The 27,548-nt window shown below is 45.2% G+C and overlaps 1 protein-coding gene across 3 annotated transcripts in view; it reads right to left on the bottom strand.

Moving 5' to 3' along the window:
- The window catches only part of RAB3GAP2 (RAB3 GTPase activating non-catalytic protein subunit 2), a 695,385-nt gene that overhangs the window by 114,257 nt on the left and 553,580 nt on the right, over nt 1-27,548 (bottom strand). For all 3 annotated transcript variants that reach the window (XM_069233869.1, XM_069233867.1, XM_069233868.1), the window contains 2 exons: nt 15,622-15,688; nt 1,609-1,679 (listed from right to left, as the gene is read on the bottom strand). In XM_069233869.1, the coding sequence (XP_069089970.1) occupies nt 1,609-1,679; nt 15,622-15,688 (138 nt within the window). The remainder of the gene's footprint in view (nt 1-1,608; nt 1,680-15,621; nt 15,689-27,548) is intronic.

Genomic DNA, 27,548 nt, shown 5'->3' with positions numbered 1-27,548 from the left:
AAGCTGCTGGATGGGACTTTCAACAACCAAAAAAGTTTCTTCGAGACAGAAAATCAAATCTATGGGTTGTCGATTTGCTCACTTTTTTTATTTATTTCAAATAGGAATTAAAAAACGTTTCTGACTGTAGTCGTTCCTGGTTTCCTATTAAACTGTCTCTAAAAGGAAAATGCTTATATTTCTCTTTACAGAATTGTAACAGGATTCCACACCACAGCAAAGAAATTGGGGTTGCATGAATATTAATAAAGATACTTTAATGGAAAACACTTCACAAAAAAAGGACCTCTTCGCCTTTATTTCAAACCACACTGGTTGCTCGCACATATAAAATGCATGGCCATATTCTGCACCAGTTTAAAGATGCGTAGCCATACCTGGCCTACATTTACTATCCTTTCCTACTAATCAAGTAATCTTTGCTGGGACCATGTTACGTTGTAAAAATACAAAATACTTCCTATCCTGCTCGGTGAGTGGGTTAGTTTTACTGAGTACCATGCCAGGGGATGCACTGCTGCAGTTTGCTTAAACCAACTGACTGACGTAGTCTAGATTGGTCTACAACCCAAATTGAGCTGGTCTTGCCTTGGTGATATCTGCACAAGTACCTATACTGCATATAATCCCCCTCACAAACTAGGTTAATGTAAACAAACATTTGTTTAACAGCATTTCAGGATACGAGAGCTAGGGTGGCGCTCCAGAAAAAAAAGCCAGAAATTGCATCCCCTTTGACTGGTGGCATAAGTTGGTAACAACACTTGTAATCATTGATGCTCTCTTATGGAGAAACATTTTTCTGACTGCCCCACAGCAACAATTATGGAATTTACAGCAACCCAAGACAAGACACCTAGCATACTGAGAGAGAAGTGGGGGATCAGAAAGGGTGTAAGTTCAAGTGAAAACTCACTCAAAACTATTTTAAAGGTAAGTTTCTAATTGCCAAGTTCTTCTTTAATTTTTTTTGCATATTTAATTATTGTGACATTGAGACACAAAGCAAGGACTTAGGCACTGAAACACTGTCATAATACAATCTTTGTGTTTACTCATACTAAGTTTATAAGATTCCAGGGTACCAGCATTTGTAAAGTGATTGCACAAATTATGTGTACTAACGTTTTGAAAGTACCAGGTAAAAACCATCATGTGGTATTTCGTTTCTGTATATTAAACATTACCTCTTGTTGCCTGAAGTTAATTTTACAATTTAGTTTATATGTGTTATAATCCCTAACCAGCATTTAGCTCATTGCTAAGCCTTAAAGAAGCATACACGCGCCACGAGATCCTTTGTGGACCAAATATCTGAAGGGATGTCAGAGGTGGAGGTTTGGAAAGTACTTGTAAGTCCAGAGTAGTCCTCACTGAGTTCACATCAAGAGGCAACATTTCATGGGTCTTGAGTACTTTCCTTTCTGTTCAGTCATCCACATAAACCCCTCTCTTCGAGGGAGCGCCTCACATCCAATCATTGGCAGCTCCCCCGCTGGCAGTTCTGCATTTAAAGAACACAATGTACAAATATTCCTCTCTAAACCATAAATATTCACTATATTATAAGCATGAGGACACAAAACAATTGGCATGCTATGTTTTTACCTTGTCCATTAAATAGGCAGCAGCAGAAAATCTTTTCACAATAAATGTATTCCACATCATGAGGGAAAGTCCTAAAGCAATAAACAAAAGATCAAAAGTAAGTCAATTAAAGATCTTTTTCTCACAAATAAAGAATAACAAAGTGGACATTTCCATGTTGCACAGGCTTTTCAAGTGTATGCAGCAGAAACACACAGAGAATGGCACATTAAGCTATTAGAAGGTACCTGATAGAGCTCAGGAGGTTAAAGCACAGAACGTGAAAGGACATTCTGATGCCCTGTAGAAGACTTAAATACACAATAATTACTCGAACAGTCAAAATGGAAAATATGCAGTGCCTCTGCCCATTAAATAACTATTTTAAAGAGAAGAATCTAAAATGATGTCACTGTTGCACTTTATTAGGACAATGAGGCTCCGTATGAACGCACTAGTGGCTCAGGGCAGATTTGAGCGCATAATGTAGACAACTGCACCATCTGAAATATATACATTTAATTCAGAATTTCTTAGCGTTAATGTATGAGTTGCAGACAGTCCAGTGAGAAGATTGTTAAAAGTGGTTGCCACTCTGTATCCAAGCTGTGCTCCATGCAACTCCTGAACTATTTAAAAGAAATTCTGAGTTAAATATATGGGCTTTGGAGATTTTGCTGACTTCGATGCATAATTGGTAGGCACTGGGAGGTGACTAGCTGTATTTTTAAAATGAGCCGTTCCAGCACCACTTGGGCTCAGCACAGGCAGCCCGATTGTTGGCATTTACACCATCTAAAGCACATATATTTAACTTGGAATTTCTCTGTGCTAATGCATGAATTTCATGTACTCTAGCTTGGAAACCGAAAGAATCAAGCATTGCTCTGTCGGGATGTGCTGTCTGAAAATCATACATTTGACTGAATTTCTCAGAGTAAATGCATGTGCTTTAGACAGTGTAAGCTCTGCTCTGAGCAAGCCCAATTGTTCATGATACCTCCCTTTGAAAGGAGCAGGGGACTAAAACACAGGCACAAACTGGGAGGGGAAACCACCACCACAACGGCTTTCTTAACCTAATAGATGCTAGTCTAGTATGTCTACCTGGTCAAACGACTCCCAACACAGGAGACAGACATGGTTAACTACAGGAGTTACTAAATTCCATTATTAAGGGCCATATGTACTAAAGCTTTTTCCCATAGACAGAATGGGTAAAATGCTTTGATACATCTGGCCCTTAGTGACAACATAAAATAAGTAGGCAAATATGTAGATACCACAGGTGTACATTGTATTGCAAACATTTGTCACTAAATGTAATAAAAAACAGACGTTTTAATGGCATCCACTACTTGCTGATGAGAATGGGGTTGACAGATTATCCCATATGCAAAGACCAGGTGAACTACCTTCGGTAAAGTTTTTTTTCCAAGAAATATATTACTGAATGTAATGTAAAGCGAAAAAATAGGTGAAACATTATTAATATACAAATCTGTAATTTTTCTAACAATACTGTTTGATCCAAACTTGGTAAGTAAATAAGCAAAGCATATATCAGCTTAACGTATTTGAATCAGGTTTCAGAAAATCTTTTCATGGACAGCTATCCTCCTGTCGATTCCGCATCTCGAAATAGCAATAGACAGCTGACTAGATCTGAAATGTTGACTTATGACTGGGTTCTTCAACAATAAGAGTGTGAAAACACTGAGCCAATAGCAGTGACCTTTGGATCACACCTTTTGGCAAATGAGGAACAAAATTACTAATGTAACAAGTGGCACCTATGTAGACCAACGTGTCATTTGGTGGGGTGAAACTGGTCATATCCAGAGCTGGCACCGTAGTGGTGACACCTAACACTGGATTTACCAGAAACAATCTAAATCCATGCTCCTGTTCTGAAATAGTTCAAGATGAGAAATATGCAGGAGGAGTATTCTTTATAAATTTGGATTAGTTGCCATAGCTTTACTAAACAGAATGGGCGTCAATGTAACCTTGGTATCAGCCTGAGGGAACATGATATCTAGACGCATTGTGTGTTAGATGATGTCAATGGTAGTGATGACACCCCAGGTATAAGCAGTGTTCTTTTCCCCTTTTTGAAAAGTAACTAGAGGCGAGAACTATGGACAGGAAAGACTATGCAGGTAAATCAAGTGCCCACATTAACTAACAAGTAACAATTTCTTTTAACACTACCCTATAAATATGTATATTGGGACCTGGAGAATTTCAGGAAAAAAAACAAATCTAGTTTAAACGATTTAACAATGGGTGGACATTAACACCTTTGAATATATAATTTTGGACTTATAATGTGGACCGTCCACTTCTCTTAACATGTTTTTATGACTCCAGCTGTTCCCCATTCTTATTTGCTGCCTGTAATTGATGGACTATCTGTGGCTTACCAGAGACATGGTCAAGATTTCTTTCTGGTCACCATTTGGTTTAAGGCTGCCTAAAAACTTCCATGACAAATTTAGTCTATGAAATTAAGAGCTCACGTATCCTTTGGGCATCGCAGGTCTCAAAAATCACTATTAAATTATATCCATACGGGATATCACCTGGGACCGTGGCGGAGGACTTACCTGAGACGAGGGCCTTGGAGAGTCGGGTGGAGATGGATCCAGAGGAGAGTTCCTCCGTTACGAAGGGCTTTCTGACCTCCCTGTTTGAGTCGCTCCGGGGCGCTATCCAAGAGCTGCGTAGGGACATCTCACAGGAGGTGAAGGAGCTACGAGGAGAGGTTACCTCCTTGGGTGAATATGTATCGCAGCTAGAGGACAGTGAGATCCCTCGCGGCGAAGAGGTGGCGGGCCTGCAACAGGAGGTAGTCCGCCTCCGAGAGCAACAGGACCTTCTCCAGATGGCAGTCGAAGACTTGGAAAATCGCTTGAGGAGACAAAATATTCGAATAAGAGGGGCCCCGGTTGGTGCTGAAAAAGAGGACATCGGGGGCTACGTGGTGGATCTGTTTCGCTCCCTGCTTGGCACAGACGAGATGCCGGAGGTGGTCTTGGACCGGGTTCATCGAGTTGGGCGCGCCGGGGGCACTGGAGACCGCCCCCCAGACATTTTAGCCTGTCTCCATAATTTTGTCCTTAAAGAAAAGATTCTACAGCGGCCCGCAGCCTCCAGAGTGTACTCTTTCGAGGGCATGAACTCCAGCTATTCCATGACCTATCTGTGCGGACTTTGCAGAGGCGGAGAGAGTTCAGACCGGTCACGGATCACTTGAGAGCGCACAATGTGTCCTATTCCTGGGGCCATCCATTCCGCCTGGTCTTCCGCTGGGAGGAGCAGCTCCGGCAGGTGAAATCCATCACGGAGGCTAGCCGCGTCCTGGAGGATATAGGCCAGGAGACAAGTGAGGGGGCGGTTCTGCCGGCGGGGGCCCTCCTCGTTTGCGGAGAAAAGAGAAGAAAAGGAAGCTGCAGCACCCAACAGCCTCGGAGCTGAGATCGGAGAGAGAAGCCGCTTTGAACAGTGTGGCCGCCGGTACTTCAGCCTAGTGTGGACACCCGGGGGCGCCCGGGATTACTATTGGCCGCATTGTTAACAATATGCTGTTCGTCGAAGAGAGTCGAGGTGGCGGGAGCAATGGACCTGGTCACCGACATGGTTGGATATACTGCCCCGTTGAGACTGCACCTCGCGAGGATGGACTATCGAGGACTTCTGTGTTCTATGCACCTGTTGTGCTTATTAGTTGTCTGTTGTTGGGTTTCCCTGCGATTCTGGCTCTTTGAGGAGACACCCTCAGGCCTGAGTGTTCTAGGAGGTCTAGATATTAATGTAGGTGGTAGTCCTCTGTTGAGCGTTTGCCTCCTCTGCCTGCTCTCCTCAGTATAGGCTATGACCATCAAATGTGTAAGCTTAAATGTTAGGGGGCTCAATAACCCTACTAAGAGGCTAGCCATCCTATCAGCTTTAGAGAGATCCGGAAGTCATGTATGTCTTTTGCAGGAGACGCACCTTGTCTTTAAAGATACCTACCGTATGCGCTCTAAGTGGTTCCCCAGGCAGTTCTGGTCCTCGCTACCATCAAAGCATGCAGGGGTGGCGATACTTTTATCACGCTCATTCCCGGGGGAAGTGATAGCAAAATTGCATGAGGTTCCATGGTGACTCTTGGCCATGAGGCTTCGACTGGGGTTTTTTTCCTTCACGATCGCTTCCTTATACGCACCCAATTCCCAACAGGAAGCCTTCCTGAGACAGTCTCTGCCTCCGCTGCTCCAGTACCCTGATTGTGCTGTATTGCTGGGGGGCGATTTTAATTTGGTGATGGACGGGGACATGGATCGGTCAGGCCAGCGGTATGGTCAGACGGGGTCCTTGTCGGATGCGGGGCGGCAGTGGTTGAGTGAGTGTGGTCTGGTGGATGTGTGGAGGAGTGCGCACCCCTCGTTGAGGGACTACTCTTTTTACTCCTCAGCAACCAAAACATACGCTAGGTTGGACCTTTTTCTGGCATCCCAGGAGCTTCTCCCCATGGTTAGAGACTCGGCGATTGAGCCGCGGGCCTTGTCAGATCATGCCCCAGTTACAGTTGAGATCCACATGGATATGGAGAGGGTCAGTGCATCGGGATGGTGATTTAGGGATTCGATGCTTCAGAACAGTGCAACGGTGGAGGCGATCCGAAGGGCAATAATAGATTACCTTAGCTTTAACGATAACGGAACAACAAGCATTGCAACACTGTGGCACTGAAGGCTGTCTTGACGGGTGAGGTGATGTTGCTTTCTTCTAGGGACAATAAGGCGAGGACTCGTCTCGGGGGGACTTGGAGCAGCGAGTGAGGGTGTTAGAGCGCTCACATAAACACACTGGTGCTCCTAGAATATGGCGAGAGCTCGAGAAGGTGCGAAAGCAGCTGAGGAGGTTGGACTGGGACAGGGCGGAGTATGCGGTAGTCCGCCTCAAACAAAAGTATTATGTAGGAAGTAACAAGTGCGGGAAGCTACTGGCGCATAGGTTGAGAGCGCAGCGTGCAGCGTCAATGATAAAAATGGTGCGCTCCCCTTCTGGAGCAGAAGCGCGCACGAGCGACCAAATAGCGCAGGCTTTTGCGGAATTCTATTGAAATCTATACAGGGCTGAGAAGCCCGGTGACTTAACTCCAGAATCCTTCCTAGAGGGCATAGCAATCACCCCTCTGTCTGTGATAGAAGCAGCTGCGTTAGACCAACCTATAAGGGCAGAGGAGGTTATATCTGCGATTGCTCGGCTGCAGACCGGGAAGCCACCTGGCCCGATGGTTTTTCTGCGCTTTTTTATAAATCCTTCTGTGTGGAACTAGTTCCCGTTCTTGTGCGACTTTTTAACTCCTTTCGTCAAACGGGCGCTCTCCTGCCTAGTATGTTAGACACTACTATCGTGGTTATCAGGAAACCGGGGAAGGATCCCGAGGAATGCGCCTCGTACAGGCCGATCTCCCTCCTGAATATCGATGCCAAACTGTTCACTGGCATCTTGGCACACCGTCTCAACTATTATATGCCGGGGCTTGTGGATCCCAACCAAGCGGGATTTATACCGCATAGACAGTGTAGCGATAATACCAAGCGACTGCTTCACCTCTTGGATAAAACCGAACGTTCCCGTAGGGCGGCGCTCTTCCTATCTATTGACACTGAAAAGGCCTTCGATAGGGTTTACTGGCCATACCTGTTCAAGGTGCTTAAACGCTTCGGATTGGGTTCGGGTTTCGTGGCATGGATTCGCTGCATTTATCAGGCGCCCCGGGAGGCGGTTAGGGTTAATGGGACACTCTCTTTGCCATTCGCTGTCCAAAGAGGTACCAGGCAGGGGTGTCCGCTTTCGCCCCTCCTGTTCGCACTTTACATGGAGCCTATGGCGCAGAAGCTCCGGGACAACCCCCAGATCACGGGCGTGAAGTTTGGGGGGATGAACATCTCATTTCGCTATATGCGGACGACGTCATCCTTACTTTGGCGGAGCCCATGACCTCACTACCGGCGATAATGGGTGTTTTGGAGGAATTTGGACGGGTCTCGGGGTTCCGAATGAACATGCTTAAATCTCAGGCTCTGGGCAAGTTTATCAGTGCGGAGCATGAAAGGGACCTGAAGGCCCGATTCCGCTTTGCATGGTCCTCCTCGGGGCTCCCATATTTGGGGATCGAACTGGGCTCCACAGTCGCCCGCACAGCGATGTTGAACTATTCGAAACTAACTTGAGAGGTGCAGCGCGACTTAGAGACATGGGGGAGGCTTAAATTGTCCTGGCTGGGCAGGGTTGCGGCAGTGAAGATGACCATCCTACCACATATACTTTATCTGTTTCAGGCGCTCCCGCTGGAACCTCCCCCGCGAACGATAGCGACCCTCCAAGCGGCGGTTTTAAGATTTATTTGGGAAGGGAAGGAGGCGCGGTTATCACAGCAGGTCCTGTATCGCCCTAAGAGGGAGGGGGGCTGGTGGTCCCCTGCCTCCTTCGATACTTCCAGGCAGCACAGTTGCGTTTCCTTTTGGAATGAAGCCGACCGTCTTCTGAGAAGCACTGGTGTTTCATGGACCAGGCAGTGGCTGGCTCTCACATATGGAAGGAACCCTGGCTCAGGCGCTGTCACAGGGTGCAGGGGTTGTATATATCCCCGGTTACGGAGGTTTCGAGGAGAGTGTGGGATTGGGTGGCCAGCAAGGCGGGTTTGATGACTTTCCCGTCCCCACTGACTCCCCTGGGCGCGAACCCCGATTTTGGCCCGGGCCTACAGCCTGAAGCATTGCGTCGGTGGTACGAGGGGGGCTACAAAAGGGTGGGATACTTATTTGATGAGCAGGGGGTTATCCCCTTCGACCAGCTGAGGGAGCTATATGGCCTAACCGAGGCTGACAGGATGATGTACTATCAAATAAGACACTGGGCTCTGCTTCCAGCCAATAGGATATTAATAGATAGGCCGTTAACCCCGTTTGAAAAATGGATTCTAATGAAAAAGGGCGATAAGCGTGTGGTTTCTGAGCTTTATGTCCTCTTGCGGGGGTAGGCCCGTTCAACCAAGACTAAGGGTCAATTGAGATGGGAGAAGGAACTAGAGAGGGAGCTATCGGAAGATGAGTGGGAGAGTGTTTTTTATAGAGCGCACCACACAGCTTATAACTCAGCAGGTACAGAGACAGCCTAAAAAGTAGCCTCCTCCTGGTACTACACCCCAAACAGGATCCATGTTTGGGATCATGGCAAATCTAGTCTTTGCTGGAGGGGGTGTGGGGGTGGGGGCTCTCTTGTGCATTTACTATGGCATTGTCCCAAACTACACCGGTACTAGAAGGACATAATAGACACTGTGGAAATGGCCTTTGACACTCAGATCCCTAGATTTCCTGCGTACATCTTGCTAGGCCTCCCTAACTGTCTCACTTTTCCCCTAAGATCACTGAAGGGACGGCACATGGCTTTGGCCTTGAATGCTGCAGTACGGCTGTTGCTATCGGTGTGGGGGACAGAGCGGATCCCGACAACAGTCTCTTGGCTGCACAAGCTCTGGTTTATCCTTGCTATGGAAAAGCTCACCCTGACTTCTCAGCAGCGGAGTGGGGACTTTAAAAAACTTTAGCAACCGTTCTTACGTATTCTATCCGGGGAGTTTTCAGAGCTGACATGTCCAACCTATTTGAGGGTTCTGAATTTGAATTGAGTGCGGGGGAACGCGCCTGCAGGGGGAAGTATATACTGGACTAGAACTATATGGTAAAAGAGCCTATAAGCGTTTGATTAATGCACAGTAAGCCAGCAGTGGGGAAACATAGTTGTTTCATTTATTTAATCTTCTTCTTTTCTATTGTTTCGCATGCAGTAAGCTAATAACGTACTTTTTGGCAATATTGTGATGTAGTGCATATGTGATGTTCTATAATTGAAAAATTTAATAAACAGATTTGATCCATAAACAGAGTGAAGTTACTTGTTACTACCAGGACTCCTGTGACATAATTTGTGATTGTGTTTATTGCTTCCCTTTGGAATTCTACCTAACCTTCATTAACAGCATATAGAGCTGCTGATGCAAAGGGTCTGTCCTTATGTGATATTTATATTTATATCTCCTCTCTATTGCGGTTGGTATTTGCTATGTTATACTGAAACTGCCTCACTATTAGGATGCCCGCAATGGCTGCCTTCTTATTGGAGGCAGAAAAATACTGTGGGGTTAACCGGCATCTATGATGATGACTATCTAGGTGACGGGAGTGTTGTTATTGAATGAATCTGGCGTCACGATTTCCCCTCGAGGGCTCCCATATGATTAACAGTCACTTGGTTGGATTTTTCAGACATCATACATTTATCGGATGATTGTAATCATATTTGCAAACTGTCACTCATGTGGCCTTGCCTGTAACCAATCTATCTTGCTTTTCCTCTGAGCAGCTGTTTGTGCTTAGCCAGAATGAAACTCTCCCTCACTCCTTCCTGTGTTCCACTATCCCAACCTTCTAAACCTTCAACAAGTAATGAGTGAACGGCTGCTTCCGCTTCTGTCCTCCGTTCACCTTTCCTTGTGATGCGTCTCTTAGGCAGCCTACTGGCGGTGGCAGTAGAGACTGAAGGAAATACTTGTCCCATGCTGGGATTGTCCACTGGCCGCAGTGAGAACTTCATGCACGCTTTCCCAAACTTCACCTATTACACTGACTATTCCCTGACGAGAACTTGTCAAGAGAAGGCAACTGTGCATTATCTACTCCCCTCATTGAAGCGCTGCTGCCAATTTCTTCCACACAGTCAGAACTCTGACTTTCCTGCTTGCTCCTCTGAACTGGAAGATCCCTACTCCATTATGTGGTCATTTATAAGGCAATGACGAAGCAGCCAGAGGGAGCATGGGATCTACATAACAATACCATCTTGGGTAAGGCCAGGCCTCCAAGAAAACAATTCACATAGAAAAGTGTGCAAGATGAACAAGTTCCTTACCTTTGGTGATGCTCTTTCTGGTGGATACTGTATCCAACTGCAAACTCCTCACCTTGTGAATATCCCCATGTGCCAGGTTGGATCTGGACAATTCAAAGCAGCAATCCCCAGCGGTGGCAGGTCACACCATTCAACTCTGCATCAATGCCATTCCGTTCCAAAAGTGCTGAAATGAGCTACATATAAGTGCCACCCAAACACCATGACATCAGTTCTTCTTTACATCCCTTTAGATGCAAGTCTGAAGCTCCGCTCCTCCTTTGTCTTTGCTAGTGAAGAGGATTTTTTCCAAAATGTCTTCCAGTGCGCAAGGGACATCACCTCATACGATGACAGGTTTAAGCATTGCAGGGACTTTTGCAAACAGATGTCTGTAATAGATCCCATATAGTGTGCCTTTGGTGCTTGGGCTCATCTCATGATTTCAAGACCTGCGGTGATTGCACCCAGATGAACCTTAAAGTTCAATCAAGAGGCGCAGCTCTGCAAAGCGAAGCACCAGGAGGCTCCACACAGGTCCTCCACTAAGCCGAAGTCGAGAGCGCAGATTGGTGGCTAAGAGAGTAGTTCCCAAAGCCAACCTTCCTCACAGTTGAAGTTGTGGTGTAAGTTAGAGAAAAAACACAAAAAAACAAGCGGAACAATGCCTCTTCCTGCCACTCTTCAGATAAGGTGCAAGGGCATCAGTATGCCTCACTATCTCACTCCTGCTCCACCAAGGAGCTGAATCCATCTCAAACTCACCTCAGGTTCTGTACTGGTTTGAAGCTCAGCACCAGCCTCTGGTTCAGCAACAACGCCACTGACTATAGGGGAGGACGTCTAACACATTCTGTCCGATTTTGAGATGGCTTTGGCTCACCCTCGACCAATGCAACACCCAGATCTTGATGTGCCAAAGCCAACAATGAACTCAAAGGACTCAGACACGATCCCACTACTACGCAGCAGTGCACGTACAATACACCTACTTTCTGGCTCAGACTCTGACTAGAGCGAGACTTTTTACTCATGGTTTGATTGCAAAGTGTGGGAATCATTGCTTTGTGTATAAACATTAGGTATCCTGCAGAAATATTCCAACTAAAGATAAGGAAAATGTTACTTACCCTGTAAGCTTCTGTTCGTGGCATATAGTGCTGTAGAGTAACATTTTTCATTTGTGGCATGTGTAGATGTGGATGCATGTGCTGTGCATAGACTGTAAAGCAGTCCTCCCAAAAGCGGTGGCTAGACTGAGGATATTGCTGGAGACTGGAAAAGCTCATGAAGGACAGTCTGGCCAATCTTAGCATGCTGGTGAGCTAAAACATCCACTCACAAATATTTGTAAATGTGCGTGGATTGACCATGTAGCTGCCCTGCCGATGTCGACTATAGGAATACTGCCCAGGAAAGCCATAGAGGCTCCTTTTTTGTGGGCAGAGTGGGGTCTGGGAGAGACAGGCTTAGGTGATTTGGACTGAATGCATCTCGCCAGCAAACGTGCTATACCTACCTTAAAGACACCACACCCTTTGCATGCCTTTGAAAAAGAGACAAAAAGTTGTTGCATCTTACAGAAGGGCTTTGTCCTGTCAAATGTAATACATCAGCACTCTTCTGACATCTAATGTGTGACAAGCTCATTCTGCTAATGATTCTGGATGTGGAAAGAACAATGGTAGTTCTATGGTCTGATGAAATGGAAACTTAAGACCACCTTAGATAGGAATTTGGGTTTCTCTTGATGATTACCCTTTTGTGGTGTACTTGAGAAAAAGAGATAAGTGATAGTTACCTGGAAAGCCATCTACCAGAAAATAAACTATAAGTGACAAGAGTGTAGCTGTTGAAAAAGAGGGCCCTTTATTCTAGTGAGAACAATATTGAGGTTCACACAGGAGCGGGCGGCACCCGTGGTGGAATAATCTTTTTGAGGTCTTCTGTGAAGGCTTTGATAACAGGCACTTTGAAAAGCAAAACGTGTTCTTGTTTTAGAGATAAGCAACAACAGCAGCCAAGTGGAGTCAGACAGAAGTAAAAGTCAAGTTTGACTTCTGCAAGTTAAGATGATAACAAACAATGTCTTGGACTGGTGCTTTGAGAGGATCAATGTGTTTAGGGAGACAGTAATGTACAAAATGTTTCCACTTGGTTGCATAGCAGCCTCTGGTTGTGGGCCTGCAAGCTTCTTCAAGAATGGTCATTTTTAGGCAGATTGAGGTACCCAAATTCTAGGACTTCAGGAGCCAAATTGCAAGACTGAGCTGTTTGGGGTTGAGATGCCTGAGAGTGCCTTGATTTTGGGAGAGAAAATCCAGACAGTTGAGCAGTTTCTCATGAGGCTCTAGAGAGAGGTCAAGAAGGGTGGTGAACCAGGGCTGTCTGGCACAGGTCAGGGCTACTAAAATGAAAGTGAGGAATTTTTACTGAAGCCTCCGAACCAGGAATTGAAAAAGAAGGAGAGGCAGAAAAGTGTAGACGAATATCCCTGACCAGTTCGTCTTTAGTGCATTGCCAATGGACTGTGGGTTTGGTAGCCTGGAGGCGAAGGTTGGGCATTTTGAGTTTTCGGCGGTAGCGAGGAGGTCTAATGGTTTAAGTATGGGAGTAGGACTTAGGGGTGGAGTTCCCAATTGTGGACTTGTTGATGCATCCTGCTGAGTAGGTCAGCAAAGTCACTGTCCACTTCAGGTATGTACTGTTAGAGGAGATGGACTCTGATGTACTGGCCACTGCCAAAAGCTCGGAGCTAGAACAGACAACTGCAGGGAGTGTGTGCTGCCTTGCTTATATATATATATATATATATATATATATATATATATATATATATAGAATTACCCTGTGCTGCATGAGAGGAAGAAACGCCTTGAGGGTTAGCTGGATTACTAACAACTCCGGGTACCTGATGTTGAGATCCCACTGGTTGGGTGACCACACACCTTGTACAGTTAATTCTTGCACATGAGCGCCCCACCCAGTGAGTGATGATGGTCGCTTAGGGAACTGGGTCTAGAAATGGCCGTCATTGCAACAGGTTGCTGGCATTCCACCACTGCAGGGAGCGAGGAGTGCTGCCTCAGATTAACACTAGACCCTCCCACTGACCCACCTTCTGTGACCATTGTGCTGCTAGGCACGTCTGCAATAGACACATGCAAAACCTGCCATGCAGGGCTATGGCAATGTGAGAGGCCATCATACCCACGAGGTACATGACCTTTCTAACTGTTACCTGGTGATCTGGCTGAAAAACAGGTACCAGTGTTTGGAATGCTTCTCCACTTGCTGGGCTGGGTATGCTTTCCCTGCATGAGAGTCGAGTATGGCCCCAAAGAAGGGCTGTATTTGCATGGGCTGCAGTTAGGATTTGGTTGATTAGATGGTGAAGCCTAGGCTGTGCAAGAGATTTATAGTGACTTGGGTATATGCTAGATATTGTTGCAGCAAATTGCGCTTGAACAGCTAATCATCCAGCTAGGGAAAGATGTGGACACCTCTCATTCTGAGGTGAGTGGCTGAGCTCTCTTCTGTCAGTCAGTCCAGTAAGCAAAGGAAGGACATGGAGAACGTACATGGATAAGGATTAGTGGTGTTAGGAACATACGATAAGAAGTGGGTGAAGGATGTGGGATGGACCGGTGAGAGGCAGTGAGGTAAAATCAATAAGGGAATTGGCAGTTGATGGTCTGAGAGGTAGGGGGCCAGGAGGATGCCCTCTACACATTGGGGTCATGAAAGTGAGGAGAGTTCATAGACTCAACACTTAATATTCAAGTCTTATAGGATGCAAAGTGTTACTATGACTATGTTTTACTTTCATGTATCCAAATTTAACATCACAAAACACTGAAAAGCTTGAGGATTTTAAAACTATTTATATATGTCCGAGAAGCCAATACAGACTGAGAGCACTGATAGTGAGTCAAAGCTAGAAAGTTGTGGAAAGAACCAAGTAAGCATCTCTGTTGCAAGGATTTTAACATAGAATTCAAACTATGTCAGACTTGCAAATGTTGAGAATATATCTATTAGGGTTGGGCAGTCTCAAGCTTAAAGGCTGGCTCCAGTTCTTGCCTTTTATAGGATGAGAATGTTTATTCACATATGGAGGTGGAGAATCCAAACGCACCATAAGCTCAATGGGTGTCGTATAAAGATGAATTTCAAATTTCACTTATTGATACACCTCGAGCTCAAGCACTGGTGCACAGCATGTCCTGCTGTATGCTGTGCTGCTATCTAAGACATGAGCACACTGAATCTTTCCTGGAGGGGCAGAAGAAAACAACTTGGTGTTCTTGGAAAACAGTCTGAGTAGCTTATCAGGAGTAACAAGATTATGGGCATGATTCACAAAAAAAATATTTTCTATTCACTTACATTCTTGTGCATACACCTGGAAAGCTAAAGAAGGAGCAGGTTTCCAAGTGTACTACTGGAAATGTCCGGTGACATGCCCCACTGGGTTGTACCGCCTCTGCGCTGAGTGCACTCATAGTGGAGGTGTCTGCACAGGGGAATGGAGATAAGGAAACATTTTTGCTCCAGAAGAAAATCTTTCACCACAACTGCGTGTGATCCATCCGCATTCCATTCCTAGAAGGAGATTTTAGTTCAGTCTTTTGTTGAAGTAAATCTCCGACCATTTTCAGAAAAACTTTCAGCATTCACTAACTTCCAAGGGAGACCACTCCTTGGACAGCCATTTCCCAACTCTTGAGTGGGATTTATTACCTGAGTGGGATTTATTACTATGGATAACCCTGAATATGTGGAAGAGAAATCTGCGGTAGTATTTACATTTACACCTGTCAAGAATCGCTTTGTGAATTAATGGTAAGCATTGAACCTGGCAAACATAGCAGCAAAGACTGATGCTGCTGAATGATCTCGGAGACACAGGTAAAATGGTTGCAGATTTCACTGGAAGCATCTGGAATAAGTTGAACGTCTTAATTGTTTCTTGTACAACACAGATTTTCACGATGGTGATACTGTTTAAGAAAATTCAATAACACAATACTTCATCTGTATAAAGCAGTTTATGATACGTGACTGTCAAGTGAAGCATAAACTTACCAAACTGTACATGAGCATTGACAATGCTCTTCAGGTGATCCACAGATCTAAGAAGAAAGTAGGCTTTCTAGGGGAAGAACGAAAGCGCATATTAAATTCTGCATTAAGTAAGGGAAGTGGACATGAAAATACAATATAACCTCACTGTAAATGTCAATCCCTGTGAAACATACTAAGAGTAATTTCAGTTATGATTCAGCTGCAGGGAGACTGAACACATTTAATTTACATTATTTCAATGTAAGTCTAGTTATTCGTTTGCATCACTATCACCAGTACAGTACGGAAAAATAAATGAGATGCAGAGAACGTGCGGCAATACTTCAGATTTGTCTAATACAGGCAAGGATACATTCAAGAAAAACACAGTCCTTCAGTCAGACCTGGGGCATTTCGTTGTTAATGCCAGCGACAGAAAACCTGCAGGTTGGACTACAGAGTAGATTAAAGTGGAGGCCAGATACTGGGCGTACAAAACACACAATCAAATAATGATGACAAGCATGCACGGCGTGCTAGCCGAGGTGCATTAGTCTGTACTTCCCTCCACATAACTGTGTAGATTCTGAAACTCAGTGGTATGTTTTTCTTTGAACTTGAAAGGTTAGAATTGCTATCAGTTCAACCCATAATAAAAACATATTATTTACGTGTTTTGTAAAGCGCTGACTTTCATATTGTAATAACGCTGGGGTGCTGAGCCACACAGAACGAGAAAGGAGCAAAGAAAATCATTCAATGGAGGAGGCAGGTGGGAAGTGTCCCACACCGTTCGACGTGTTTCGGTGGGGACAGGCGATAAAGCGATCGGTCTCAGGAGGTTTCCTGGCTCGGGGGCAGTTTGGTTGAACTCTACAGCTGTGTGTCAAGGGTGGGCCAGAGGAAGCACTAACGTAAAGCATTACTGGTTCGTATCACTAACGTAATGCATTACTGGCTCGTATTACTAACATAAACCATTGCTTGTCTGGATTGCTAACATAAAGCATTACAGGCTCGTATCACTAACAAAGCATTACTAGCTCGTATCACTAACGTAAACCATTGCTGCCTCGTATTACTAATGTAAACCATTACTGGTTTGTATCACTAACATAAAGCATTACTGGCTCATTTCACTAAAGTAAAGCATTACTGACTCGTACCACTAACGTAAAGCATTACTGGCTCGTATTACTAACGTAAAGTATTACTGACTTGCATCACTAACGTAAAGTGCCTTACTTACTGATATCACTAAGGAAAGGATACTGACAGCCTTCAGAAGCCTCTCTGTTTTTCTGTTGTTGATCGCTCTTCTTTTTGAGCATGGCTGCTTCGCTCCAGCAGTCAATGGCAGCGTTTAAAGTGAGTAGGGACAGGCGTGACATCACAGCAGGGATGACATCTGTTGTTGACACATTCTTCTTCATTCACAAATAGACAGTAAGGGTACCCAGCGAACCCCCCACCCAAAAAAAACCAAAAAAACAGAATAAGCCTCTGTCAAATGCCAATCTCCACTCCACGCATGAAGACTCTTAGTAGACAGGTTTCGGTGGAGGACCCTCCCCTGCCTCTGGGACAGAAGATCTTCCCAAAGAGGCAGCAAGATCGGAGGATCGAAGCTCACTTTAAAAAGCTCAGAATACCAGACTCTGTGCCCAGTCCGGAGCCACAAGAACTACTTGGGCCAGAATGTTCTTGATCTTTTTGTGAACTCTGGGCAGAAGTGGTATGGGTGGAAAGGCGTACAAGAGGCCTGACACCACTTGGGCCAAAAAGCATTGTCAAGCGAGTGCCGCCTTGGAAACTCCAAAGCGCAATACTGCTGACATTGCACGTTCTCTTCCGAAATAGTAAAACAGTAAAAATGGGCTATGTCCCAGTAAAATGCCAAAATTGTGTTGAAAAATGTGGTTTTCTGATTCAAGTCTGCCTGTTCCTGAAAGCTGGGAAGATGGTGATTTTAGCACCACAAACCCTTTGCTGATGCCATTTTCAGGGTTAAACCCACAAGCTTTCTTCTGCAGCCCTTTTTCCCAATTTATAAAACAAAAAAAAACAACAAAGAAAATAAATAATTAATCGCTGTATTTTGGCTAATTTCTTGGTCTCCTCCAGGGGAACCCACAAACTCTGGGTACCTCTAGAATCCCTAGGATGTTGGGAAAAAAGGATGCAAATTTGACGTGGGTAGCTTACGTGGACAAAAAAGTTATGAGGGCCTAAGTGCGAACTGCCCCCAATAGCCAAAAAAATGCCTGGCACCTGAGGGGGAAGAGGCCTGGCAGCGAAGGGGTTAAATCGCTCCAGCGCAGAGTCTGCCTTCTCGCCAAACAAGTGAGCGCCATCGAAGGGCATGTCCATCAGATTTGCTTGGACATCCCCCCAAAAAACAGCTTGTATCATTGGCCGACGGACAAGGTGAAGTTGAAGTCAGACAACGACTTCTTATGCCTCTTTCCCGAGGAAGACGACAGGGGTCTCCAAGATCGGTCCCGTTACCTCCTTCTTGACCGGGACCGAGACCTTCTCAGAGTTTGAGCAAGTCGGTGTTGCTGACTTCTGGGCCGCAAACGGCTTTATGGACAGCTCCCTTAAAGCCTTTGGCGCAATGGCTCGGCAGTCCGAGCACGACTTGGAGTCATGGTTGTGCTTGAGGCACCAGAGGCAAACGCGATGGGTGGGTCAGTGACTGATAGCGCGAGATGACAGGTGCCAGGTGGTTTGACACCCGCCTTCCTCTGGGACATCTCAACACACTAGAGAAAAACTTGACAAAGTCATAAAAGACCTGTCAAAAAGCGACAGAGTGGTAGCTCTCTCAGTATCTGCGCTGACTGGTACGGAAAGAAAAGTCTGACATCTACGCGCCTGGGTGGCGCCTCTATAGGTGGCTTCAACATCTAATCTCATGCCAACTACACCATGCGGAGCCGAATAGAGCCACCCGACGGCGTGCGGAAAAGATATTGCTCAGAATTTTTTTCCGAATCCAGCCTGAGGCCTGAGGAATCTGCAGCTAGAAGTCTCTATTGCTATTATTATACAGTAGTTCTGTCCATGTCTGAAGATTTAACTTTGCTCATGTTCTGAAAAAGAGAAAGACACATGCATGTGGAACCCTCGTACACCTAAAAAAATGTATGACTGTTAATGCGGCTTGGAGTGGCCTTGTTATGCTGAGGCACACTTTAAATGATTAATTATTTTCTAGTACGTTAAAACTCACCCACAAGTACTTAAGAGAAACTATTATGTGGAGGCACATTTTTTACTTCATTTAACCCCTGTATTTAAAAGATATGTGACAGGGTTATTTTTTCATATGAATTGTTTTGCATTATATTGTCATTACATGTAAGCGTGCAAATGTGCATTATTACGGTTTAGATTGATCATAGTTATTGTATGTTTGGCTTGGCTAATTCTTGGGAGCCATCTTTTTTCATGTCATGTGTATTTTTCTTTCTAGAAGCGGAACTCACAATTCACAAGCATGAAGTTACTTTCCTTTCTTTCTTACTTGAAATGCTTTCTTTTACGTGATAACTGCGGACTGTTAAATAATTGCTACAATACAACTGCACTTTACAGGGAGATTTAGCGTATCTCACTTGTTGCAGATAACTGTAAATGTGAAGGGCGCTTAGAGAAGCTTCATTGTGTAGGATTCTGATAGATGAATGAGCATAGGTTGTATCCGTGCACCTTCACCCGACTGCTGGTGTACGGGTTGCAAATGTTAGAATTGTGTGATGAGAGGTCAGAACCTTTCCCACAAGCTTGTAGAACATGAAGAGAAGAAGCTTTTGTCCCCTTTTTGAGACAGCTACGACCAGAGTAGGGTATGTGAGAACTCATTTACTTAACCTTTTCGTTTGAGACAACTTTATGTTAATTTGTCAGTTTACTTATATGACTGATAGATTGAACTTCATATTTACTAATGCATTAATTTATTGTATTATACTAATTTGATGATTTTAAAACTGTAAACATTGTAACCTTTAATAAACCTTTATGGTGTGAAAACGTAATCACTCTCTGTCTTCCCAGTGCCTCCTAATCACGTTTTTTAAATGTACTGGTTTGATGGCTAACCTAAGTTGTAGATTTCGCTTAATTAGAAAGTACTATATGAGCCCTGAAATTACATGAGGAAATGCATGCATTTTAATAATGTAAAATGTATCTGTCTGTATGATTAGTCACATATAAAGATTTAAATAGCACAAATTATTTTGTAATTTAATTTTTTTACATTGCTACTCCTCCCAATATATGGGGAAAGTGCAGGTAGCATCACATATTATACAAAGACAGTACATCATAAAAATCTGCAAATCAATGTACAGGAAATGTTAAATAAGACATTGAGGATTACAAAGTACTGGAGTCATGTATCATCCGTAGTGGTAGACATTATGGCCCTCATTATGAGTTTGGTGGGCGGCGGATGCCGGCCCTATTAAGAGTTCACAATTGTTTCCGCCCGCCGGCCCCGCATGTGAACAGGGCTTTAACACTGGCGCACCAAGGTGGTGGTGAGGTGGGTGCAGCAGCGTCTGTCGTGCATTCCACTGCCTGTAATTTGGGCAGTGGAATGTGCGACGGAGCGGTGCATGGGGACCCCTGCACTGCCTATGGTAAGTGCATGGGCAGTGCAGGGGCCCCCCACCACCTCCATTCCGCCAGCCTTTCCAGGGCAGTGTGAACCGCCATAGAAATTCTGGCGGTATGGGGACTCGTAATCCCCAGAGCGGCGCTGCAAACATCGGATTACAACCACCGGGACCACCATGATGCCAGCTGGTGGCATCCTGGCAGTGTCGGTGGTCCCACCATGTCATGAGACCGCCAGACACGTACTGAGGGCCTTTATGTAAAGAGAACATGGTTGGGACAAACACAAAGCCAGGATTTAAAAATTCAACATTGGTTGGGGCGGAATGTAATGATAAGACTAACACTAGTCTGTTGAAACATTTTTAGCAACCTCAGAATATTACAGACTGAGAATAAATACCTAGTAAGGTTCTAAACCACACCTGCCAGTTTGCATGGCGCTGCATGATACCGTTTCATACCTCTCTTTTCTATATTAGAAGGGTTATAACTTATGAACTGCAAGTAACAAAAATATCTCTGTGTCAAAAGCATTAACCTACTTATCAACATAAAATACAATTCTTTGATCTGCATGTTACACAGTGCACTTTGCAGCGGGTCCATTAACCCCTTATGCTTCTTTATGAGACAAAACTGTGACTAGACAAAACATATCTCTCTAACAAGTGCATTAGCCATCAGAGTTATCTTACTGTTATTATCACATGACAATTGCTGGGTACATAAAGATCTCTACAGCAGATGCCTTAGCTCAGTAAGATATTTACTAAATGGTGACCCATTAAGTAAGACAGAACAGATTTACAGTCATGTTGCTCCTTATTGCTGTATCTTTGCTGCAGAGCTTTTACAAAATAAATGTCTAACTTAACTGTCAGACTCTGCCCCTTCTAACGCCATCCCTCTTTACAGCGCTACACCTTGACCCTCAAATGTATGGGTACCTGGAGTATTCTTTTCTAATTCCAACACGGACTGCAGAAGCTTTGAATTCCAGCTGTGTTAGTCTCATCCATTTTATCAGTCTTAGGACTAAGGGCTATCACTGAGTTGATGTCGGAACACTTGCCATTTACAATGTTAGAAACTGCACAATCAGTAGAAAGTGGTTTTGGGAAAGATAGGGTTCCAGGTTCCAACGGCAATAGACTAAATCTCCACAAAAAAAAAAGACAGCCTTCCAAATACTAAAACACATCAGTTAAGGTGATTTTATAATAAAAAATAAAAAAATACCTGCACTACACAAGAATAATCCACAATTGTACCGTGGAGTAGCCAGTCGGAATTTAATAATGTTTTGATGTAGTTGGGAATCTACACCCATTGTGCCTTTAGATTGTGCCTTAGACACCTCTTGAAAACGTTGTATTATCCGAATGACAGTGCCCCACTACAATTATGAAGCACACAGTACAGTTTGGGGCTTTCTGAAAATACATCCTTTCCATTATTACCTAGTAAAGTGCACGCAATATTGTGGCTGATTCACAAAGCTGTAAATCTACATTCAGAAATGTACATTTGCATCCAAGAGTAGATATACTACTTTCTGGAATTCACAAATTCTGTGTGGAATCCAAATGGAAAGGTGCACCTGGCACAGGATTCCATAAAGAGTCCTAAGAAAATTATGTGATTTCCCAATCTGGATACCATTGTCACTGTATGGAGATCACTGCGGTGGAGATTTCCCCACAGAGGCAATGGAATTAACTGTGCAAATGGATATGTTTTCCCCACAAGGACAACTGTTTTCCCATGAAGAGCCCCCTCCACTTTTACTACCACAAAATTTTGGGGTGATCCATTTTCCTTCGCAGACTAGAACAGGATTTACGTTAACCATTGCTACACCATAAATACAACCCTTCTGTGGCTGTTAAGAAAGTTTGTGAATGCTCACACACAAGGGTAACCATGCCATAAATGTTCTAAATCCCACCCACTGAATGTAATTTTATGTCAAGACCAGAGGCTTTTATTATGCTTTCTAATCTTGCATTAATTTAATAGCAGCAGTCAAGAAAAACTACAATTCCCATGAGGCTAGACAACAATTAGCCAATGGGAACTCAAAACGTATCATAACAAGCACCAATCATAATACAGTGTACAATATAACCATAACACTTGACTGCGACCAGCCCTCTTTTCTTGCTGCTCTCAGTCAAGATAAGTACTACTGCACATATTTATTACTTTTCATATTTATTGAGTTTAACTGGTTTTATCATTAGTTACACTTTATTAAATTGAAAATGTTGTAGATACCGCTTTGTGTTGACGCTCCTCCCGTGCACGTTCGGACCAGAACATTGCTCGCGTTCTTTGCGCACTGGTAACTGCTCTAACGGTCGCTTCGTGTTACCTTGCGTAACTTCCTAAGACCGTCCTCCGTTTCCCCTCGTTTGGCGGTTTGCGTCTTCGTGTTGCTTCTTCTTTCCTTGGCTTTTTCGGCGCTTTGGCCCTCCTCTACTTTATCCCACAGGAGGAGGAAGGGCTGGTGAGTCCACCTTTCCAGACGGTTTTTCCCGCTTCAGGCAAGATAGTTCACACCCCGTTGGGCGTGTCCATTCATTTTTCTCTCACTCACCGTCTGACTTTTCTTTAACCCCGCCGGTCCCCCTCCCCAGGATGATCATGGCCTGGGGACCACATTCACCATCCATATGAGCTGGGCACCCCCCAGGGCACTGAGTCACAATGTTGGGGACCGTGGGGGGAGCCGGAAGGCCCCCATGGTTCTAGCCAGCTCACCATCTCCTGTGGGAGCCAGCATCGCTAAAGCAGCTCCCTCTCTGTGACAGCAATTTCCTCTATTTTCCTGTCTGCATCTCTGTGGGCAGGTAAACAGAGGAAACCTCTGCTCACCTGAAGTGAGAGCAGTTTGACAGCTTTCATTTCATTCAAGTGGAGTGTCCGCTGTGACTTGGCAGGAGCTGACAGCTCCACTCAGATGTGAGTGGGGCTGTGCTCTGCTCTAGCCCTCCCCACCACCCCAATCCTGCCAAAGGGAAGGCCTGAAAGGCTAGTCCCACTTTTGTGTGACTGTCTGGGGTGAATCCACAAAGACCAAACTATCAGTTACACCCAGTCATGTGACCTAGGCAGACTGCACGCAAAGAAGTCTAAGCGCAGGAAAATGCCAACATTTTAAAAAGTGGCATTTTCAAACTTGTAATGATAAATCTGAATTTACCATTAAAGAGGGATTATCATTACAGGTTCATAGATACCAAACATGACACAGCTACCACCTCTGGCTTAGGAATTACAATTTATTATTTTAATAAGGAATTCCCAATGTTAACCTTTGGGATGAGTAGGCCTCACAGTAATGGAAAAACAAATTTGGATATTTTTCACTACTAGAACATGTAAAACTAAAACGTCATGTCCTACCTTTTAATTACACAGCACCCTGACCTATGGGCTACCTAGGGCCTACCTTAGGGGGGACATATGTAATAAAGAACAAGTTACTTACCTTTGGTAATGCATTATCTGGTTGAGACAATATCTAGCTGTAGATTCTTTACTGTAGAATTTCCTAGGTGTCAGACTAGGTCAGGAAGATGTTTGCATGAGCAATACCCCTGCAAATGTCCAGTGGCTTTGTTCATTTCCACATGTCGGCGACGGTACTGGAAGTCACGTCACAGTCACCTATATATGAGTCACCCCGGGGCGCGGACGTCGATTACTTTCATGGTTTTTCATGCCAGGAGCGCAGAGCCATGAAGTGCACTGACATTCATTTTTCCAAACTATGGCACTGAAAGGGGTCATCCCTAACCCTAATAAATCTGTCCACAAAGCAGCATGCAACAAATGCCGGCATGGGTGGGTATAAGGAATCTGCAGCTAGATATTGTCTTTACCAGATAATGCATTACCAAAGTAACATGTTCATCTGATAGAGACTTCTGGCTGCAGATTCATTATCTTTGAATAGATAACCAAGCCATACCATCCTAGGGGTGGGTTGAGGACTAATTTAGTAAACTAAGAAATCCTGTAGGACCGAACAGGCAAAATGTCCACCCCATCGGACTTGCCTGTCCAGGCAGTAGTGTTTGAGACGCCTACATTGCTGCCTGGCAGATGTATAGGACTGGAACTCCACGTACCAATGCGGTGGTCGCAGCCTTGCCTCTGGTGGAATGGGCCCTTTAGCCCTCCGCAGGTTGTTTCCTGGCCAGGGCATAGCAAATTTCAATTCAGAGAATAAGCCAGTGTGATATGATTTGCTTCTGTACTGTCCAATCTTTCTAAGCTCCAACAGAGCTCACAAAGTATTGCTTGCACACCTGGAACTCTTGTGTAGTTAAGGTAGAATGACAACACTCTTTTTTTGGGTCCAGACGGTGGAGTTGCTCCTCTTCTTTAGAGGGATGTGCAGGAGCATAAAAAGTGAGCAGGGTGACAGACTGTCCCAAATAGAAGGAAATGCCCCACTTTTGGAATGAAAGAGGCCCTAGTGCGAAGCACCACTTTGTCTGAAAACACAGTCAAATAGGGAGGCTTGGATGATAAAAAACCTGCAGCTCACTCACCTTCTAGGCAGATGTTATTGACAATAGAAAGGCTGTCTTGCTGATTAGTAGCTGGAGGGGGTCAATTGTGCAGCAGCTCAAAGGATGCACACATAAGAAAGGTGAGAACCAGATTTAGATCCCACTGAAGCATGATAAAGTGCAAAGTGAGAAACATATGTATAAGCCCTTTGATGAACCTATTCACAATAGGTGACTTAAATAAAGAGGGATGGTTAGGCAGCTGCAGGAAGGTGGGAAGAGCAGATAGATAAACCCTTGAGAGTACCCAGAGATAGGCCCTGCTGGGCAAGAGTAAGAATAAAAAGAAAAACATCAGAACAAGAGGCAGAAAGAGGGTCAATACACTTTTCTGTACAGTAAAATACAAAATGTTGCCATTGGCAGGCGTATACCGTCTTGGTACAGGGATGCCTGGCTGCCAGAATACATTGCAGATTTTGGGAAGAACGTCGAAGGCTGTCAACTGCCACTGCTCAATCTCAACACAAGAAAGCAGAGAGTTGACAGGTTCGGGTGGAGGACCCTCCCCTGCTGCTGTGACACAAGATCCTCCCGAAAGGGCAACCTGATCGGAGTATCGATGCTCATTTTCAGAAGCTCAGGAAACCAGACTCTCCTTGCCCAGTCTGGAGCCACAAGGATGACTTGGGCCCGGTTGTTCCTGATCTTCTGGAGAACTCTGGACAGGAGTGGTATGGGTGGAAAGGCGTACATGAGGCCTGAGCTCCACTCAAGATGAAAAGCGTCTCCAAGTGAGAGCTGCCTTGGAAACTCCAATGTACAAAACTGCTGACATTGCGTGTTCTCTTCGGAGAGCGAACAGATCTAATCAAGGCTCTCCCCACTATTTAAAGAGTCCTTGCACCACCTCCGAATGGAGACATCACTTGTGATCTGCTAGGCATTGATGGGTGAGTTTGTCCGCTCTAGCATTTAGAGCACCTGCCAGGTGTTGAACCACCAAAGTTATGCCCTGCTGTCCTAGCCATGTCCTGAGACGCAGGGCCTTGTGTCAATGGGTCCACGACACCACCACGCCCTGATTGTTGCCGTACCGCATGGCAGTGGTTCTGTTCGTTAACACCTGCACTATACTCCCCTTGACAGAGGGAAGAAATGTTCTCAATGCTAGCCGGATCATATGGTGTGCCAGTAAGTGAACATGGAGTAAGGATTTCACCAGAGACCAGACTCCTCCATTCTCCACCTCTCCCAGATGGCCACTCCATCCCAGGAGTGACGCATCGGTCACTACTGTCAGTTCTGGTTGGGGAAGGGAGAGGAGTCTGCCTTTCACCCAATTGTGGTTTGTCAGCCACACTGCAGTTCTCCTGCAGTCCTCTCCGAGATCTGGACCATGTCTGAGAGGTTCCTTTAATGCTGCGCCAACTGGAACTTCAGAGCCCGCATATGCCATCTGGCATGTGTCACCAACAGGATGTAGGAGGCCATGAGGTCCGACAGCCTCAGAGTCATTCTCACTGAAAATCCAGGACAGAGGCTGAAACATCAGTTTCATAGTCTGAATATCCTGGACTCCCTGTGCCGGTGGATAAGCCTGAAACTGCACTGTGTCCAGAGCTGATCTGATGAAAGGGAGCGTCTGAGAAGGGGATCAGGTGTGACTTCGGGACGTTTATAATGAACCCCAGTGAATGCAGGAGGTCTGCCGTAGTCTGGAGGTGGGAGACAACAGCCTGGGATGAGCCTGCTTTCAACAGCCAGTCGTCGAGCTAAGGGAAGACTGACACACCTAATCTCGGCAGATGAATTGTGACCACTGCCATCACCTTGGTGAACACCCGAGGGGTGCTGGTAAGACTAAAAAGGAGCATGGTGAACTGAAAGTGCTTGTAGCCTACCTTGAACCGCAGGTAACGTCTGTGGGCGGGCAGGCAGGATGGGGATGTGGAAATACGCATCCTGCAATTCCAATGCTACAAATCAGTCTCCGTTGGTCTAGGGCAGACAAGATCTGAGCCAAAGTGAGAATTTTGAATTCTCCCGTATCAGGAAGAGATTGACGGTTCGGAGATCTAGATAAGGACGAAGGCCCTTGTTCTTTTTGGGAATCAGAAAGTAGTGGGAATAAGAACCACTGCCTACTTCTGATTTTGGAACCCTATCTATAGATCCCTTGCCCAAAAGAGCCGAAACTTCCTCTTTGAGGTAAATACAGATGATCCTCCGTCAGCCGTTCTTGTGTTGGAGGTACGGGGGAGGGGAAGATTCGAAGGGTAGGGAGCGAGTCCTTGAAGCGTTTCAGTGCCAAGTCTGCTTTCTCTCTGAAGAGACATGTCCTGTCATTGGGCATGTCTATGAGACTGGCCTGGACATCCCACAAAAAGCCAGATGTTCTCAACCAGGCTGGCATCTAAGAGCCACTGTCGACTAAACTGCTCTGCCCAGTGAGTCAGTCATGTCCAATCCACACTAATGGTGAACTTTCCTGCATCTCTACCATCTTTCACTGCTTGGGGGAGGATGGCCCGGGCCCCCTCCAGGAAGTGTGGCAGCACTATTGCAACCGTATCCCACAAAGTGTGGGAATAATGGACCAAAAGGCATGTTGTGTTCACTGACTGCAATGCCAGGGTGGCAGGAGAAAGCATCTTCTTCCCCAAGGTATCCAGCCTTTTGGATTCCCTATCCGGGGGAGTGGTGGGGAAAAGTGTCATGGGAAGTTGATGCCTGGAGTACCAGGCTCTCAGGGGTGGTGTGTTGGCTGAGGAAACTTGGGTCACCCGGGGA

The sequence above is a fragment of the Pleurodeles waltl genome, chromosome 5 (assembly GCF_031143425.1).
Source record: "Pleurodeles waltl isolate 20211129_DDA chromosome 5, aPleWal1.hap1.20221129, whole genome shotgun sequence".
Taxonomy (NCBI): domain Eukaryota; kingdom Metazoa; phylum Chordata; class Amphibia; order Caudata; family Salamandridae; genus Pleurodeles; species Pleurodeles waltl.
This window is presented reverse-complemented; position numbering and strand designations above follow the sequence as displayed.